General features: G+C 38.7%; 1 protein-coding gene across 4 annotated transcripts in view; it reads left to right on the top strand.

Moving 5' to 3' along the window:
* The window catches only part of PRMT3 (protein arginine methyltransferase 3), a 136,696-nt gene that overhangs the window by 1,033 nt on the left and 115,106 nt on the right, over positions 1 to 20,557 (top strand). For 2 of the 4 annotated variants that reach the window (XM_053561278.1, XM_053561277.1), the window contains exons 3-5: positions 1,182 to 1,264; positions 2,905 to 2,954; positions 3,952 to 4,054. In XM_053561278.1, coding sequence (XP_053417253.1) covers positions 1,182 to 1,264; positions 2,905 to 2,954; positions 3,952 to 4,054 — 236 coding nt within the window. The remainder of the gene's footprint in view (positions 1 to 1,181; positions 1,265 to 2,904; positions 2,955 to 3,951; positions 4,055 to 20,557) is intronic. The other 2 variants (XM_053561280.1, XM_053561279.1) reach the window with 2 other exon arrangements.

The following is a 20,557-nucleotide window of genomic DNA, read 5'->3' as shown; positions in this document are numbered from 1 at the left end:
CATAAAGACACTAGCTGAGATGATTCTGTACAAGTTTGGGAGCCATTCTGAACTAGATAATCCCTAAAGACCTTTTCAGATATATTTATTCTTTGATCAATATAACTTCTCAAGTGTAACATTTCTATTTGAGCCAGTTAAGTCTTAGCTCACCTCTCTTAATTAGGGGATCCCACCTGTTGAAGAGGAAGGTATTGATACCTTTTTCATTTAGGGAAAAGAGACAGCAATATCAATAACTTGCTCAAGGTCACAAAGCTGTGGTTCGGCCTATTCCCAGACTCACATTCTTTCTACTTAAAAAGTCTGCCTCTTGGTCTCAAGCAGCTTTGACTTTGGGCAAGTGGGCATGAAAGAGACCTGGTTGGCACTGGCCAGTGTTAATTTCATAAACATTTTCTAGTGTTCCCTATGTCTGGGCATGGTGCTGATTGGCGGTATACTTGTGTTTTAGTGTATCGCCTCACCAAATGCATGTTTGGTAGGTAGAAAGCTTGTTCTGTAGTTGTCATGAAATAATATTTATTGAGCATCAGGGGTACAGTGCTTGTGATAGGCTCCATAAATACTGCAAATAACGTATCTCAGTAAACATTTGTTGAAAACTTATGCTGCTAATGTGGTAAGGTTATAGACTTGCTGTGTACCGCATCTTATATGGTCTTCAGGTTGACGGGTCACATAAACAGGCTTCATCCTTACAGTGTCTGTTAATGCAAATACTTTGCGAATACTTCAGGATCACTTTTGAAATGTGGCAGTTTGGAAATGTGCCAGCTGTAAAATTACTTTTTATGCTTTTTTTCCAAAAAAAAAGCAGTATGAGCTGTGTCAGTTCAAAGCCTCAAAAAGTGGAGTTGACACTTGACTCTCAAGTAGGGAATTTTTATGACTTGAGAGAAACAATTTATCAAAGGAAATTCTTTCATAGTAACTTTTTGATAAAATCAGTGCTGTATTTGGCAAATAAATTAGTTTTGACAAATAGTAATTTGTTTTAGGTGTAAAATGGGACTCAAATACTAATTTTTAGTAGTGCTGGGCTCCATTTCTTTCATCCACGTGTGTGTTTGTTTTTTCTTAATTCGAAATCAAACAGAAACAAAAGTGTATATTTAACATGAAATCAATATTTAGACTTCTTGGGGGACTATTCATGTAGCTATTATTTGCTTTTTCAGGTTATTCACATCTGCTGAAGAAACATTTTCACACTGTAAGTCTGAGCATCAATTTAATATTGATAACATGGTTCATAAACATGGTGAGTAATGTTCAGAATGAACCGAGTTATGAAATTTAAGTTCAAATTTTATGATTTTCCAGACACCTCTTCTATATAAGTCTAGTAGAATGAAGCATATAACAAAAGCTTATCTTATGGAAATGAACTATTTTTTGACGAGTGGTCTTTGGGGAAAGATTAATAAGTCACTCTTCTACATGATATTCACTGTATTTAAGCTTAAATTAGCTTTACAACTAAAGGGGGATGTGATTACATTTTTGTCATATTAGAATTAGGGAGAGTAAAGGTAGAGGTAGACTTTAGAAAAGGAGGCAGGTCATTTAAAAGTAGACAACTTAAATAGGTCAAAGCATAAAATAAACTTGAGGGACTATAACACTGAGTTTTGTTAAGTTTGGTAGAAAGTACAGAAAGAGCGATAGTGAAGATATGCAGACTATTCAGGTTATGTTTCTATTACAACTTGTATTTAAATGTACATTACATTGAAAGTTTTCCCCTTTAAGTGGATATATAAGAATTATGCTTGTCCCTGTAATTATTGTCTAGAAGGGACATTGTTAAAAAATAGCCATCACTAGACAGATTTTTAGGTCTCATGGAAACATCTGATACAACATGTTTATAAATCATATTCAACTTCAATGTCTTCGGTATGACAGCCTCATTTTTTTCCCTAATGTTTCTGATGTCGCATTTTTAAACAACTCCTGAATTGGAGTCACACTTCAGGTATAATTTTGTATTTTCTTCACTTGCCTATGTGGGGGTTTTGCATGCTCTCAAAGCTTCTTTATAACAGTATTCTCATGGACAGATAATAACCATTTGCTTGGATATGTTATTGCTTTCCTTTAATGTAAATACTGCTTCATTTCTGGAAAGATAATGAGAACCAGATAACAAGCCTCATTGTTTTTTATTTAGCATCATTTAACATCATGTAGAACCTAGTATACCTCATGTGCTAGCAAAATTATAATTTGGTAGGCACCATAAAAATTAGAGATTTAGAAACTTTCAGCTCTATTAACTGCCAAATAATTGGTAAAATCTAGGACCTTATTTTGCAGATTGTATTGTATTGTTATTCTGAAAAATGAGAATTCTAATAATTTCCCATTTTTTAAGAACTATAATAGGCCAGGTGTGATGGCTCATACATGTAATCCTAGCACTCTGAGAGGGTGAGGAGGGAGGATCCCTGGAACTTAAGAGTTCTAGGCCACCCTGAGCAAGAGTGAGACCTCATCCTACTAAAAATAGAAAAATTAGCCAGGCATTGTGGCAGGTGCTTGTAGTCCCAGCCACTTAGGAGGCTGAAGCAGGAGGATTTCTTGAACCCAGGAGTTTGAATTTGCTGTGAGCTAGGCTAATGCCAGGGCTCTCTCTGTACCTTGTGTATCAGAATGAGACTCTGTCTTAAAAAATAAAATAAAAAGGAAATACAAGAAACACTTAAAAATTTGTTATCTATCGCTATTTCTCAGAATATTCAGAAGTATAAATATTATTTTTTATTTTTAATAAAAAATTCAAACATAAGTAGTAGTTGAGACATCAGAACTATTTTAGTGTCTAATTGGAGAAACTTATAGAACAGGTCAATTAAGCAGAACTTGTATTAAAATAGGTGATTTTTTTTCTCTTTTTAGGACTTGAGTTTTATGGGTACATTAAGCTAATAAATTTCATTAGACTTAAGGTAAGTTGACACCTTAATTATAATTTTGTTGAGAAATAAATGCCACTGTGACTGTTGATGCCCTGGTTGTTTAAAAGAATATGAGGAACTAATATGACGAACTGTTTTAAATTTGGTATTCATCATTTTGGGGAATCACACATTAGGAACTGGCACAACCTAACACACCATAAGTATTATTTTTTAACTGCATCTAAGAGATGAATAGTGTTAGGTGAAAATGTAATTCAGTATTAAAGAGAAATACTGAGACAATATTTCTATAAAATCAGACATAATTTCTAGTATAATTTCAATTATTTTGCTTTTTTAAAGATTTTTTCAAACATTTTTTAGTTTTGTTTAAATAAATGTTTGTATTGTCAATCTCTGCAAATCCAATATAAAACTGTATAAATATTAAAATTGTAATACTCAGTATGTACAGATAACTTTTGTCATATATTATATCTTATATCTCATAATTGCAGAAGTCGAACATGACTTGAGTATTATAATTTTTATACAGTTTTTCTTTTCCTTTTTTTTTTCTTTGAGACAGTTTCGCTTCATCACCCTCAGTAGAGTGCTGTGGCATCTTAGCTCACAGCAACCTCCAACTCCTGGGCTTAGGTGATTCTTTTGCCTCAGCCTCCTGAGTAGCTTGGACTACAGGTGCCTGCCGTAATGCTCAGCTATTTTTTGTTGCAGTTTAGCCAGGGCCGGGTTCGAACCCTCTACCCTCAGTATATGGGGCCAGCACCCTACCCACTGAGCCACAGGCACTGCCCATAGTTTTTCTTTTATTAAAATGTGTACATATTTTTTGGGCAACAATGTAAACTTCTTAAATAGAAACATACTGGTTTTGTATAATGCAGACATGATTTCTTTTTTTGTTGTTTAATTTCCCTAGTTTTTATTAGGGACTTCTTTTTTGTTTTATTTCCCTAGTTTTTATTAGGGAGACTTTTCTGGTTCTATGCAATGAAAAACATGCAATTAATTTTACATCCAGAATCCTACAGTTGAGTATATGAATTCCATATACAACCCTGTGCCTTGGGAGAAAGAAGAGTATTTGAAACCAGTATTAGAAGATGACCTTTTACTTCAGTTTGGTAAGATGAATGTACTTTCTCTGCTTTTATTAATGTAGGGCCATTTCTTATGGCAAATTGCAGGTAAAGTCTTTTAAAAATATATATTATCTTTTTAATTCTCTAAAGATCTTACTTAAGTAGTTGGTTTTGAAAGAAAAGGTAAGTCACTTAAAACTGATTGTTGGGCAGCACCTGTGGCTCAAGGAGTAGGGCGCCGGTCCCATATGCCAGAGGTGGCGGGTTCAAACCCAGCCCTGGCCAAAAAAAACAAAAACAAAAAAAAAAAACCTGATTGTCACACTAACATTACCAGAGAGGAAGTTAGAATTAGAATTATAGAATGTTTGAATATTTTATAAAGGATGTTTTGACTTAAGATAGTAATTTTTAGTTGTTAGGCACTGATTCTTTAAAAAAACTTCACAGTGGGGCGGCGCCTGTGGCTCAGTCGGTAAGGCGCCGGCCCCATATACCGAGGGTGGCGGGTTCAAACCCGGCCCCGGCCAAACTGCAACCAAAAAATAGCCGGGCGTTGTGGCGGGTGCCTGTAGTCCCAGCTACTCAGGAGGCTGAGGCAAGAGAATCGCTTAAGCCCAGGAGTTGGAGGTTGCTGTGAGCTGTGTGAGGCCATGGCACTCTACTGAGGGCCATAAAGTGAGACTCTGTCTCTACAAAAAAAAACAAAAAAAAAAAACTTCACAGTGGATTTAATAATATTTGTTGCTTTTTTTGCTCATATATGCAGAGCAGGTGATTGGCTTTTCTTTTTTTTTTTATTAAATCATAGTTGTGTACATTAGTGCAATCAAGGGGTACAGTGTGCTGGTTTCATATACAATCTGAAATATTTTCATCAAACTGTTCAATATAGCCTTCTTGGCATTTTCTTAGTATTGTATGAAGACATTTGTATTCTGTAAGTTTCGCCTGTAACCCATTCTAGGATGCACCGTAGGTGTGGTCCCACCCATTACCCTCCCTCCACCCCACTCTCCCTCCTTCCCTCCCCTCCCTTGGCCCTTTCCCCATATTCTTGTGCTATAGTTGGGTTATAGCCTTCATATGAAAGCTATAAATTAGCTTCGTAGTAGGGCTGAGTACATTGGATACTTTTTCTTCCATTCTTGAGATACTTTGCCAAGAAGAATGTGTTCCAGCTCCATCCATGTAAACATGAAAGAGGTGAAGTCTCCATCTTTTTTTAAAGCTGCATAATATTCCATGGTATACATGTACCACAATTTGCTAGTCCATTCGTGGATCAATGGGCAGTTGGGCTTCTTCCATGACTTAGCAATTATGAATGGGGCTACAATAAACATTCTGTTACAGATGTCTGTTATATTGTGATTTTTGGTCTTCTGGGTATAAACCTAGTAAAGGAGTTATAGGATCGAATGGCAGGTCTATTTTTAGATCTCTTAAGTGCTCTCCAAACATCCTTCCAAAAGGAAGGTATTAGTGTGCATTCCCACCAGCAGTGTAGAAGTGTTCCCTTTTCTCCACATCCACGCCAAAATCTCTGGTTTTGGGATTTTGTTATGTGGGCTAATCTTACTGGAGTTAGGTGATACCTCAAAGTAGTTTTGATTTGCATTTCTCTGATGATTAAGGATAATGGCATTTTTTTCATGTGTCTGTAGGCCGTGCACCTGTCTTCTTCACAGAAGTTTCTCTTCAAGTACTTTGCCCACCCTGAGATGGGATCACTTGTTCTTTTCTTGCTAATAACGTTTGAGTGCTCTGTGGATTCTGGTTATTAAACCTTGATCGGAGGTATAACCCGCAAATATTTTCTACTATTCAGAGGATTGTCTGCTTATTTTACTTACTGTGTTCTTGGCTGTGTAGAAGCCTTTAGTTTGATCAGGTCCCAGTAGTGTATTTTTGATACTGCTTCAATTGCCTGGGGAGTCCTCCTCACAAAATATTTACCCAGGCTGATACCTTCAAGAGTTTTACCTGCACTTTCTTCTAGTATTTTTATAGTTTTATGTCTTAAGTTTAAATCTTTAATCCAGTGAGAGTCTATCTTAGTTAATGGTGAAAGGTGTGGGTCCAGTTTCAGTCTTCTGCAGGTCGCCAGCCAGTTCACCCAGCACCATTTGTTAAATAGGGAATCTTTTACCCATTGAATGTTTTTAATTGGCTTGTCAAAGATCAAATAACGGTAAGTAGCTGGGTTCATCTCTTGGTTCTCTATTCTGTTCCAGACATGTATCTCTCTATTTTTGTGCCAGTACCATGCTGTTTTGATCACTATCAATTTATAGTACAGTCTCAGGTCTGGTAGCGTGATTCCTCCTGCTTTGTTTTTGTTTCTGAGTAATGTCTTGGCTATTCGAGGTTTTTTCTGATTCCGTGTAAAACGAACTATTATTTTTTCCAGATGTTTAAAATATGACAGTGGAGCTTTAATAGGAATTGCATTACATACTGCTTTGAGTAGTATAGACATTTTAATAATGTTGATTCTTCCCAGCCATGAGCATGGTATGTTTTTCCATTTGTTAACATCTTCAGCTATTTCTTTTCTTAGAGTTTCATAGTTCTCTTTGTAGAGATCTTTCACGTCCTTTGTTAGATAAAATCCCAAATATTTCATCTTCTTTGTCACTACTGTGAAAGGAATAGAGTCCTTGACTGTTTTTTCGGCTTGGCTATTGTTGGTATGTATAAAGGCTAGAGATTTATGGGTGTTGATTTTGTAGCCTGAGACATTGCTGTATTCCTTGATCACTTCTAAAAGTTTTGTAGTAGAATCCCTAGTGTTTTCCAGATATACGATCATATCATCTGCGAAGAGTGAAAGTTTGTCTTTTCTGACTTTATGTGAATACCCTTGATGGCCTTTTCTTCCCTAATTGCGATGACTAAAACTTCCATTACAATGTTAGAGAGCAATGGAGACAATGAGCAACCTTGCCTAGTTCCTGATCTAAGTGGAAATGATTTCAATTTAACTCCATTCAATACGATATTGGCTGTGGGTTTGCTGTAGATGGCCTCTATCAGTTTAAGAAATGTCCCTTCTATACCAATTTTCTTAAGTGTTCTGATCATGAAGGGATGCTGGATATTATCAAAAGCTTTTTCTGCATCAATTGAGAGAATCATGTGGTCTTTATTTTTTTTTTGTTTATGTGCTGAATTACATTTATACATTTACGTATATTGAACCAGCCTTGAGACCCTGGGATAAAGCCCACTTGGTCATGGTGTATATTTTGTTTGATGTGTTGTTGGATTCTGTTTGTTAGGATCTTATTGAATATTTTTGCATCAATATTCATTAGTGATATTGGTCTATACTTTTCCTTTTTTGTTGGGTCTTTCCCTGGTTTAGGGATCAAGGTGATGTTTGCTTCGTAGAATGTGTTGGGTAGTATTCCTTCTTTTACTATATTTTGGAAGAGGTTTAGTAATATAGGTACTAGTTCTTTTTTAAAAGTTTGGTAAAATTCTGACCTAAAGCCATCTGGTCCCGGGCTTTTCTTTTTAGGGGATTTTGTATAGTTGATGCTATTTCAGAACTTGATATGGCTTGTTCAACATTTCCACTTCGTTCTGGCTAAGTCTTGGTAGGTGGCGTGCTTCCAAATATTCATCAGTTTCCTTCAGATTTTCGTATTTCTGAGAGTAAAGTTTCTTGTAATATCCGTTAAGGATTTTTTGAATTTCTGAGGGGTCTGTAGTTATTTCGTCTTTACCATTTCTGATTGATGAAATTAGAGATTTTACTCTTTTTTTCCTGGTTAGGTTAGCCAAAGGTTTATCTATTTTATTGATCTTTTCAAAAGACCAACTTTTGGATTTATTGATCTGTTGTATTATTCTTTTGTTTTCAATTTCATTTAATTCTGCTCTAATTTTGGTTATTTCTTTTCTTCTGCTGGGTTTGGGGTTGGAATGTTCTTCCTTTTTCAGTTGCTTGAGATGTCCCATTAAGTTGTTAACTTACTCTCTTTCCGTTTTCTTGAGGAAGGCTTAAAGTGCTATAAATTTCCCTCTTAGGACTGCCTTTGCAGTATCCCAGAGGTTCTGATAATTCATGTCTTCATTGTTGTTTTGTTCCAGAAATTTGGTAATTTTTTTCTTAATCTTGTCTATGACCCAGCACAAGGTTATTTAGCTTCCATGTTTTTGTATGAGTATGCAGATTCCTGTTGTTATTGAGTTCAACTTTTATTCCATGGTGGTCTGAGAAGATGCAAGGAATAATTTCTGTTTTTTTAATTTGCTGAGGTTAAACTTGTGGCCTAGGATGTGATCGATTTTGGAGTATGTTCCATGGGCTGATGAGAAGAATGTGTATTCAGTTTTGTTGGGATGAAATGTTCTGTAGATTTCTGTTAAATCCAGATGTTGAATGGTTGAGTTTAAATCTAAAATTTCTTTGCTTAGCTTCTTTTTGGAGTATCTATCCAACACTTCTAACAGGGTGTTAAAAATCTCTGACTACTATGGAACTAGAGGAAATCAAGTTGTTCATGTCTGTTAGAGTTTCTCTTATAAATTGAGCCGTATTGTGGTTGGGTGCAGAAATGTTAATAATTGAAATCTCATCATATTGAGTATTACCCTGAACAAATATGAAGTGTCCATCCTTACCCTTCCTCATGTTAATTGGTTTAAAGCCTATTGTATCTGCGAATAGGATTGCAACACCTGCTTTTTTCTGCTTTCCATTTGCCTAGAATATAGATGACCATCCCCTCACCTTGAGTCTATATTTATCTTTTAAGGTAAGATGAGATTCTTGTATGCAGCAGATATCTGGCTTGAGTTTTTGTATCCAGTCAGCCAACCTGTGCCTCTTTAGAGGACATTTTAAATCAGTCACAGTAATTGAGAATATTGATAAGCGTTTTGAAAGTCTGGTGGACATTTTTAATCCTTTTGTGACTGTGGAAGTTGGAATTTGATCAAAAGTTTTTGGGTGAGTTTACATTTGTGGTGGAGGATTATGCTGGTCTTCATGGAGGATAGGTCTTAGAATATCCTGGGGAGGTGGTTTAGTTAGGGCAAATTTCTTGAACATGTGAATGTCATTAAAGTATTTAATTTCTCCATCATAAATGAAACTCAGTTTAGCTGAATACAGGATCTGAGGTTGAAAGTTATTTTGTTTTAGGAGGTTAAAAGTCAATGAGCATCCTCTTCTAGCTTGAAAGGTTTCAGTAGAGAGATCTGCAGTTACTCTAATACTCTTCCCCTTGTAGGTTATGGTTTTCTTACGTCTTGCTGCTTTCAGAATTTTCTCCTTCACATTAACTTTAGTGAAATTGATTATGATATGTCTGGGGGATGTCTTATTTGGGTTGAGATGTGTTGGAGTTCTGAAACTGCTATCTGAATTTCAGAATCTCTTGGCATGTCTGGAAAGTTCTCTTGAAGAACTTTCTCTGGAAAGAATCTTATGAAGAAGAGACTCTATGCCTTGTGAAGCTACTTCGTCGTTTTCAGGGATCCCTATAAGGCGAATATTGGTTTTCTTTGAATTATCCCAGAGCTCTCTGTGAGAATGATCTGTTTTTGCCCTCCATTTCTCTTCCTCTTTGAAAGTTTGGGAGCGTTCGAAAGCTTTGTCTTCAATGTCAGAAATCCTTTCTTCTACTTGCTCCATTCTGTTACTGGGGGATTCTACTGTATTTCTCAGATCTTTGAGGGCTGCAACTTCTTGTCTCAGTGTGTCAAAATTTGGTCATTTGGTCTTTGAATTCGTTGAATTCTTGAGACATCTTTTGGATTGCCACTTGGAATTCTAATTCCATCTTATTTGCTATCCAGATCCTGAATTTGGTTTCTGACATCTCAGCCATTTGTTTATGCCTGGGATCTTGTGCTGTGTCTGCCCCCTTGATCCTTGGGGGAGTTGATCTACTCTGATTATTTACATTGCCAGAGTTTTTCTGTTGATTCTGCCTCACCATTGTTTTTCACGGTTGCCTCAGGCCGTCCTCAGTTGGGGTGATTTCTCTCCGAGATTAGACCCAAATGGGATCACTCTATTATTGATGGATCTTTTTAGGGAGTGACCCTGTGTAGCTCCTCTGGGACTTCCCCAGCCAGGGAGTTCTAGCTGTGGGAGCAGCTCCCCAGTGTGGCACACCTGGATCCAGTAACAGGGCGGGGGATGGTTCACAGGGTTCTGGGAGTGTCTGGTGCCCCGTGACTTTGGCACAGAGAGCTCAAGATTCCTGCAGTCTCTGGCCAGGAGGAGGACTCAGCGCATAGGGAGGGAGGGCTCCGGAAGGAGGGCACCATTCGCACGGCTACCAGACTCCCTGGCTAGATGGGTAGCTGGTGCAGAAGCAGGGAGGGTACAGGAGGGAGGCTGTGGGTTGTGCTGCTCCAGGAGTCTCTGGCCAGGTGGCACGTGGCCCGGTGGGCACCAGGCACCTACGCAGGTCACTGGCTCCCATGGGTGCAGGGGGAGTCCCCTGGCCCGGCAGGCGCAGGTCACTGGCTATGGCAGGCACCAGCGGACTCCCCTGACTGCGCTGGCATGTGTCGCTTGGTCACGCAGGCACTGGCAGAGTGCCCTGGCTGCAGCGGGCGCGGGTCTCTGGCTCGTGTGGGCACCGGCAGAGTCCCCTGGCCATGGCTACTGTGGGTCACTTGCTCGTGTGGGAGCCGGTGGAGTCCCCTGGCCGCGGCGAGCACAGGTCCCTGGCTCACGTGAGCGCTGGCAGTCCCCTGGTGGCAGCGGAGGTGGGTCGCTGGGTCATGCGCGGGCTGAGTCGTGCGGTGCTGGCGGAATCTCTTGGCTGCGGTGGGTGCGGTAGGTGGCTTGTGCAGAGGCCAGCTGAGTCCCTGTTGGGGGTGGGCAACTGTGCGTGCCCCCAGAGTCTCCTGCTAGGGGAGCACTTGGTACGGCAGACATGGAGGGTGGGCACTGCTCAAGAACCTCCTCCCTCAGTCTCAGCAGGGGTTAGGCTTCTGGTTTATTGGGTAAGGGGGAAAGGGTGTACTGGAAGTTCAGATTGGCAGGGAAGACTTTAGTTCAGTTTTTCTGCCTAGTGAGAGAGTGTTCAGAGTTACAGCAGGGGCCCTCTGAGGAAGTAGTCCCCACTTCCCAGTGCACTCACCGTGGGGTGAGACGAGGTCCACAGTTCACCATTTGTCTATAGAAAACCCGCAGAAGCAAATGAAGAGAAAAAGAAAGGAGACAGAAAAACAAAAAGACCACAGCTTTCATGGGGGAGGGGATGGACCCTTTTCCTTTCAGATGAATTTTGTACCTAAAGCTTGGTTTCTTGAAGTCGCAGCTTGCCTCAGTAGAGGTGACCTGCGGTTATCATTTCTCTCTTTGATGGGCTCCCAGTCTTCAGCTTAATTGAGCTGTTTTTGGACATTATCTTCCCTTTTGGAGAGGAGCCTCTTTCGGAAGCTGCTTGCAGTGGCCATCTTGCCCAGTCCCCTCCTGATTGGCTTTTCTTAAGACATCTAATTTCCTGAGATTTTGTTTTGCTGTAGAACAGATTTCACTCAAAATTTCCATGGGTTTGCGCTCATACACTGACTCTTCCTTGTCTCCTGTGGCAGAATCACTCTCACTTGTTGGCTGTAGCTTTGTTCTTTAGTTACTTGTACTGCGCTTTGGCTCTATTCCTTACTGAACTAGAGTCTTAATAAAAATTTTGTCGGTCTTGTAGTTGATTTATAGATCTGATCAATAGGAGTTATGCTTTCTTCTCATATTTATACTTTATTTCATGCTTCTTATGCCACTTGGGTGAGATAGAGGGTTTGCTCTCCTCACATGAGTAAGATCATTCTAAATAGACACACACCTTGACAGGTGATAGTTTGACAGTGTGTATTTGAGTTCTTTGATTATTACTCGTTTCCTTTAGAAGTACCATCATTAAGTTGTGTGATGGTGTGATGTTGTTGTACGACCCTTATTGTGATATTTAAGAACTGTGTGACCTTGGAGAAGCTCTTGAACTTACTAGTTTAAGTCTTTTCATCTGTAAAGTGAGGAATTAGGGCCAGATTTCTGAAATTCTTTGTAGCTCTAAAATTTGGTGATTCACAGCTTGATTCTTTCCTTCTTTTACGACTTCTCTTTGATCTCACTTCTCATAGTGACGTAAGTGGTCTGTTTGATAAATGAAAAATTGCCCAGTAAGTGTTCTTTATGGCTTTATAAATTCAAAATCATCTATTAAACACTCGCAGGATGAAAGTAGTATGTTAAATGCTTTAGGAGTATGAAGAAGTGAATGTCCCAATTCTTCCCATAGGGAGCCTCCACTCTAATAGTGGGTGTGGTTTTCTTTTAAATGTCTATCCTGTATTTTAATATAAGGTAGACTATGAAAAATTTTATGAACAGTAGAAAAGGTGATAGATACAGTTTAGAAGAGGAAAAGGTTACTCAGATCAATGACAGATATTGAGCTCCTGTCCTGGACACTATGGATAAAGATCAGTATCGAACCCTTGATTCTAAAAGGTATATAAACTTAATTTCCTTTAATCTTAATTTTGATTTGTAAAAAGGTGGTAATGACATCTTATAAGATTGTTGTTAAGACAGTGCACAAAGATAATGCATGTCAGCACAGTACCTGCCACAGGGTAAATGCTTATTAAAGGAGACTTTATTGTTAGTAAATAAATGTCTACAGAATTTTCATGAAGAAGTCAGGACTAAAAGATGGAATAATTAAAGAGACCTGTTAAAGGAAGTGGAACTTGATCTGGACGTGATCTTACGTGCATTGCCTACATTCTGTAACAGTCTGTGCTACTGGCCATTGGTGGAGAGAGGTGGAAGGGAAAATTGTCATTCTCCTGGCTCCAGTCTTGATTCCTGACCATTTCATCTCCACTTTCAATAAATATTTATCAAGTATCTCCTAAGTGTTTGGCTTTGAGAATATAAAGATGACTAAGTTAGTAACAAGACTGAGAAACTGGGCAGTGAATGGAGTGTACAGCATAAAGGGGAAAGGTAACTTTGTGGTGGAGAAATCTGGCAGAGACTATCTTAGTGAAGTAATCAAGGTTAATGTCGCCGGTGATAAGTCACGTTGAGTAGGTTAGACCCTTGATGTGATGTGTGATGTGATAGTGTGACAAGAATGGCACTTTACCTCTGTGGTCTTCTACCCCAAAATTAATAACCCAAGTTTAATTATGAAAAAAAAAAATCAGAAAACTACAAATTGAGAGCCATTCTATACACTGTCTGACCAGTTCTCCTCATAACTTGGAAAACTAAGGAAAACCTGAGAAATTGATACAGACCCTAGGGATTTGAGGAGATATGACGACTAAATGTATTTTGGTATCCTGGAAGGGGTATCCTTTCCCTTAAATGGAAAAGGGAAGTTGTCGCGGACCGCCAGTCGTTGGGCCTCAGTCTGAGGGTGTTCAGGGTGAACGTTACAGGTGGATTGAAAGGTCGACGCAGGGTGAATTGACAGACTACTACACACCACGGGTGATGAAGAAAGTAGCTGCACTTTATTGATTTTTAAGTTTGGTATTTATACATTTTCTTTCCAGGGTTAAAACAATGTAATCATTATTTTGCTTATGTTTGTAAATTATCTTTGTGCCTTCAATTATCTTTGTGTCTCCATATGTGGTTTATCATGCATTATATGTTTTCAAGGTTTTGTTCTTTGGAGGGAGGTGGTTTATTTTTTCAAGGTTTTTGTTCTAGGGAAGTGGTTTCATTAGTAACACCTGGTTGCTTCCCCTTATCTAGGAATGTCAAGGCTTGTAACTTTTTTTAGTTTTGTAATTGTTCTCAGTTTCTTATGATCTCTTTTAAAAACAGCTGAACATATTCTTTTATGTATAATGCTTGACTACTTTTATATATTTTTACTTTAATTAGTAATTATATTTTGATTCATAGTTAATTGTTTATTAAACATTAAACTATTCTATTGATTTGTGTTACATATGAAAATTAGTGAAGTAAGATGTTTTTCTAAGTAAAGTTTTATTGCAGATGGTGATAATGCATGTTGTGTTAGAGAAAAGTTTTTCTGTGAGAGGCACCGTGGATGGTGGGTGTGCATATCGTGATGGAACATTTTGTTTGCCGTGTCTGCATTGTCTCAAGTCACTGACATTTATGGTAGGGACGTGCTGTTGACCAGGCTTACTTGGAGCCACTGAGTTCGGCACAGCTATTCTTGCTGTGTTTAATTGTGGATCAGTAAGTCACTGTGTTTATTCTTAGTTTCTCAAAACAATCAGGCAATAATCAGTCATTTAACTGAACAGACAGGTTTCAGGGTAAAGGTTTCTTAGGCTTTTATGCCGCACCTCATGACTTCTTACGTTCACTAAAAGGCATGCTAGGCAACTTATGCGCTGCTGTCGCAAGCCAGGGGGACTGGGGGTAACGCTCCGGGGAGCACAGACCGCCTAACCACGTGCTTTACAACGCGGACAGAGCCATCCCACCACGGCCAGATGCCGGGGGTGCGGCATTTCCCCCTTTTTTGTTAATGAAACGTAGTTCAAAGAGGTTTTGGCGAACAGCCTTTAAGGAGGAAAAGACACAACGAAGGAGACATGGTAACAGTAAGACAACACAGAATATCAGGCATCCAATAATGACAATAAACACAATGTACTGAACCCAGGATAAAGGACTTAAAGATTTAAGATTGTCAGAGGGTGACTGAGCCAGTGCATCGAGAGACGTATCAGGTAGATGGGCTTCACTGATGGCAGTGATATCCTTTTGAAGGGTATGTAAGTCATGTGTAATGTCATTATCCTTCCACACACCTTGCAAATGTGCCTTTGTTTTGTCCCAAGGAGTAGAAAGATTGTAAGGTAAAGGAGTAACACAGATAGCTGGAAAGGCAGAGTGACATTTAGTTTGAAGTTTATGTTGTATGAACTTTATATCTTGTCCTAGAGCTAACACTACTTCTTCCAGGATGTTGAGTTTAGCTTCAAGTTTATTATTTATATTAGCCTGAGTCATTAAAGTTAGAGTAATGTTGTTACTTAAAGAGTTAACAAAGTGAGCTGTATGAACTTCTTGAACTAGGGCGGTAGTAGCCACTGCAAAAGTAGTAACTATAGAAATTAAAGCTAAAATACCTAAAATTAATGCTGCTATAAATCTTTTAGGTCGAATTAATTGATTAACAGTATGCAAAACTTGTAAGGCAGAATTATCATACTATGGATTGTCTTACAGATCTACAGGTAACATTACATATGAAGGTTTTTTTACAATTAACATAACATTCAGCAATCTATTATTTACATGAAATATATCAGAAGAAGTAATACAATTGGTTATTTTTACAAGTTAAAAGATTTTAAAGGAAATACATAGTCAACTGGATCACATGTAAATTCTTTCACAAATTCTCTTTTATGAGTTTCATTTAACTTGTACAGACCATCTACAAACATTCTAGACTTTCTTGAACTTTTGTTCTGCCTTTTACTTTCTTACATAACTATTCTGTTTTAGGACAAAATTTATCACACAAGATTTTTTCTTTATACAATGTCATTCTCTTTTCTGCTTAATTTCTCTTACTCTCAAAAACTCACTTTCCATCAAACAGGATTCCAGTTTACCATGAAGTTACTTATTCACTCAGCCAAACTGATAATTAGAAGGTTTAAAAGACAAGAATTTTATCCGTTGACAAAGATTCAGTTTGTAAAAATATTTTTCTTATTTATATAAATTACTAGTGGCAAAGAGCCAATAATAAAGGTTCTAAACCTCACCCTTGGGATTTCGTCAGTGCTGCTGTCTGGGGGCTGTAACACTTGGGAGGTAGGCCCGCCCCACGAAGGGCAGGGGGGCCCTCAGCTTCCTTCCCCGCTGGGTCTTTTCAGCCGTCTTGGAGTCAGTGGAAATGTGCCCGGTGCCGGTGGTTTTGTTTGCTATCGGCAAGTGTACTTTCATTTTCTCTAAGCGGCGGGTGAGATCTTGCAGCAGCCGCTGGCGTCTTCTTCTGCGTTGTCTTTTTTGAATCTGAGTTAACTACTCCTGGAATAACTTCAAAGTTTTTAGTATAATTTGAACTTTTACCAATTATAATTTCAACTGTCCCCGGCAAGAGTTGCCCTTTTACTGCAGTGGGGATTAAAGTAACACCGTCCCATTTGGATAATAAGACATTCTTTTCACTTGCTAAATTTAAACCTGCACTCCCAGGAGTGCCTTGTGAAAGGTTATGAATAGTAAATTCAGGGGCTTGAGGATTTAAAGTAGATGAGGGCTGTGTTTTACAAGCTACAGCCTGCTCTCCCTTGGGGCCTGGGCTGGGAGAATGCCCCTTTTACTAGTTTTTTGATCTCCGTACGTCCTGATCCTCAGGATCAGTGTCACCCTTGTCATTCAAGGGGGTTCCATCCTTATGAAATTTTGATTTACATTCATTTTTCCAGTGTCTGCCCTTCTTACAGCGAGGGCATAAGCCGGGTGGGTCCCCCCTCGGCTTATTGGCATGGGACTGTTTACAGTTCTTCTGCATGCGTCCTGGCTTGCCACAATTGTAGCAAGTGTTGGTAGGAGCTGTTGGCCCCTTACCTTCTTTATTGAAGGTATTTTTAACATAGGCGCTGAATTTCTGACCTTGCATTGCTGCAGCAAACGCTATTCCCTGTACGATTGCTGGTGAGGCATCCATGCATGCTTCTAACTGTTTGAGCAACAGTGATGTGCCCTCAGACGGGGGGAGCATTCTGTTAATGGCTTCTTCCAGCCTTGAAATAAAGTCTTGGTACGGCTCCTCCGCACCTTGCTTAATAAGAAAATGTATAAGCTCCTCCAACCGTTTGAGGGACACATTGAACCCATTTTTAACTAACAAATGCTGTAACATGACACTGAATATACGTTCCTCTTTGATCAATGCGTGCCTCATGGTACCTGTTGATTACTCACACTTAACCGGTCAGCCTTTACCGGCGGGACTGCAGCTCCCTGGTGAGAGTCGCCTTCAATTTGAAAAGAGAGAAAGAAAGAAAAAGAAAGATCACCTGTCCTTCAGGTCCCTGTTCGGGCGCCAGCTGTCGTGGACCGCCAGTCGTTGGGCCTCAGTCCGAGGGTGTTCAGGGTGAACGTTACAGGTGGATTGAAAGGTCGACGCAGGGTGAATTGACAGACTACTACACACCACGGGTGATGAAGAAAGTAGCTGCACTTTATTGATTTTTAAGTTTGGTATTTATACATTTTCTTTCCAGGGTTAAAACAATGTAATCATTATTTTGCTTATGTTTGTAAATTATCTTTGTGCCTTCAATTATCTTTGTGTCTCCATATGTGGTTTATCATGCATTATATGTTTTCAAGGTTTTGTTCTTTGGAGGGAGGTGGTTTATTTTTTCAAGGTTTTTGTTCTAGGGAAGTGGTTTCATTAGTAACACCTGGTTGCTTCCCCTTATCTAGGAATGTCAAGGCTTGTAACTTCTCTTAGTTCTGTAATTGTTCTCAGTTTCTTATGATCTCTTTTAAAAACAGCTGAACATATTCTTTTATGTATAATGCTTGACTACTTTTATATATTTTTACTTTAATTAGTAATTATATTTTGATTCATAGTTAATTGTTTATTAAACATTAAACTATTCTATTGATTTGTGTTACATATGAAAATTAGTGAAGTAAGATGTTTTTCTAAGTAAAGTTTTATTGCAGATGGTGATAATGCATGTTGTGTTAGAGAAAAGTTTTTCTGTGAGAGGCACCGTGGATGGTGGGTGTGCATATCGTGATGGAACATTTTGTTTGCCGTGTCTGCATTGTCTCAAGTCACTGACATTTATGATAGGGACGTGCTGTTGACCAGGCTTACTTGGAGCCACTGAGTTCGGCACAGCTATTCTTGCTGTGTTTAATTGTGGATCAGTAAGTCACTGTGTTTATTCTTAGTTTCTCAAAACAATCAGGCAATAATCAGTCATTTAACTGAACAGACAGGTTTCAGGGTAAAGGTTTCTTAGGCTTTTATGCCGCACCTCATGACTTCTTACGTTCACTAAAAGGCATGCTAGGCAACTTATGCGCTGCTGTCGCAAGCCAGGGGGACTGGGGGTAACGCTCCGGGGAGCACAGACCGCCTAACCACGTGCTTTACAACGCGGACAGAGCCATCCCACCACGGCCAGATGCCGGGGGTGCGGCAGGAAGTTAGAGAAAAATGAAGGAAATCTGAATGAGTAAGATGGAGTTTAGTTAATTTTTTAAAAAAGTATATCTTAATATTTGGAACATACTCCACAAAGAGTTAATAGCCAAAGAAAGACTTGCAACCAGTTTCAAAAGGAGGGAAAGGGTATTTGTGCTTCTGCGTGGCCTCTGTGCCTTCATCTCTCACCCCTGTCCTTCGGGAGAGGGACCAGCTTCAACTCTTTTTGGAAGTGCTCTAAATTTTCTCTTTGTTCTTCTTAAATAAAATTTCTCTTCGTTACACTGAAAAAAAATTGTTTTAAAAAGAACTCTTAAAAATTGGGGGACGAAGAACCAAACACTTCACAGAGCAATGGGAAAAAAAAATACACGATTAGGCAAGTCCCAAAAAAGGTATAAAAGTAGTCCAGAAACGTGAAGAATAAGTGTTCATAAAAATGTTCAAAGTCACCCAGAGGCACATGACTTAAAACAACACTGAGGGACCATTTCTTTCTTGCCAGACTGGCGGGAAAACTTTTTAAAATGACAACTCATTCTCTTGGTAAGGCTGTGGACAGATTGGCACTCTCCTATGTTGCTAGTAGAATGCAAACTTGGCAGTATGTAACAAAAATATAGAAGCACTTTTTAACACAGCAGTCTTATTTATAAGGCTCTATCTTGAAGATAATACTGCCTACATTCTGAAAATACGTATACACAGGGTTGTTCATTGCAGCGTTGTAATTTCAGAATATAGGAAACAACTTGAATGTTCATACTTAGGAGAGTGGTCCACTGAGCTATGTATGATGTATCCACACTGAAGTAGTATAGACCTATTAAGAAGGGATCTGTGAACTGATGCAGAGCGATGTCTAAGACATAGTGTTAAATGAAAAAAAGCAAAGCCAAGAAGAGTATCTGTAGCATGTTGCTCTTCATATAAGAAAGAAAGGGGTTTGAGAAAATGAATGTGTTGCTCATTTGTGCGAAAGAAATACAGGAAGGATAAATCTGAAACTAAAGAGATGGATTACTTACAAATGTTAGGAAAGCAGAGTGCGTTGAGAATGGGGTAACAGGGTAAGGAGGAAGTGCACTTTTGTGTAGCTCCTGCTCCTAGGATTATAGTAATGTTCCTCATAGTGTTCATATCAAAAAAATAACATTGAAAAAACCAAGATGTGGCAGTGAGGGGGCTGCCACAGTGTGGAAGGAGGGTGATGACACAAAATGAAATACAAACACAAACTTTTCTGTATTTCAAATGAATTAACAACCACACTGAAGGGAGTGGGGATGAAATGAACTAGTAATTGGAGTCTTGATTGGATATTGTAGTGAGGCCAGAGATAGATCTACATGAATGCTGTAATCTAGGGAGTAAAGGTGTTTCTCATGGGGGATGGATCAACAATTCTGACATCAAAAGAAAATCCGAAAAGACATTAAAAAACTAAATAAAATTATTCAGCATTTATACAAAAATGGAGAATACATTTTGAAACACAAGTTTGTGTTTGTATTTCATTTTGTGTCATCACTCTCCTTCCACACTGTGGCAGCCCCCTTTTGTATGTACTAGAATTGTAAATAAGTACGTTCGGGATAATAAGAACCAGCTTTCTCATTGCTGGAGAAAGAGGTTTAAAATAAGGAAAAGAGTGAAAGGAAATCCTATGGTTATAGATTGGCATTAGAGGTATCAGTATAAACTCAAATATATGTATTTATTGATAGAAAGGCACAGAAATATAGATGTGTGTGCTGGTGTGGGTTAACATATATACATACATTTCTTAGCTCTGTCTGCTGAGGCCCTAGAAAAACCCCAGTAGCAAAGAGCTTACCTAATGCCCAGATCTTAATTTCAAACACCTTTCTCCAGTAAAAGGCACCAAAGCCGTTTAGAGAGAATTGATTCTAGCAGTGGGGCAGGGAAAATACAAGATGCATCTGAGACATCTTATGGCAGAAAATAAGGAAGTTCTTAAAAAAGAGCACAGGAGCCAACCGAAAGGGGCTTCTGAGAGCCAACATAGAATGATTTGAGCAATGTAGAAAATAATAATAGTATTAGATTTCTGCTCATAGGATAAAATATCCACGTGTCCATATTGACATTAATAATTACATAAATAAAATAGAAAAGTAGCAGTTCAACTTTATTTTATTTTTTTTTTTTTGCAGTTCAACTTTAGACCAGAATTCTTATTAATAGAAGGAAAGAGAAGTAGAAAATCACTATTAAATAAACACCACAATAATTACTTGCAGAAAAGATCCAGCAATTGCTGCTCAGATTAGTGGGCAAAAATGTAAGGTGAAACAAGACTTGCATAGTTTAAAGTCTTTTTTCCCCCAAAATACATAAACTACACAGGAGT

Source organism: Nycticebus coucang, chromosome 14 (assembly GCF_027406575.1).
Source record: "Nycticebus coucang isolate mNycCou1 chromosome 14, mNycCou1.pri, whole genome shotgun sequence".
In the NCBI taxonomy this organism is placed as follows: domain Eukaryota; kingdom Metazoa; phylum Chordata; class Mammalia; order Primates; family Lorisidae; genus Nycticebus; species Nycticebus coucang.
The sequence above is the reverse complement of the archived record's forward strand: the minus strand, read 5'-3'. Positions and strand labels throughout refer to the sequence as shown.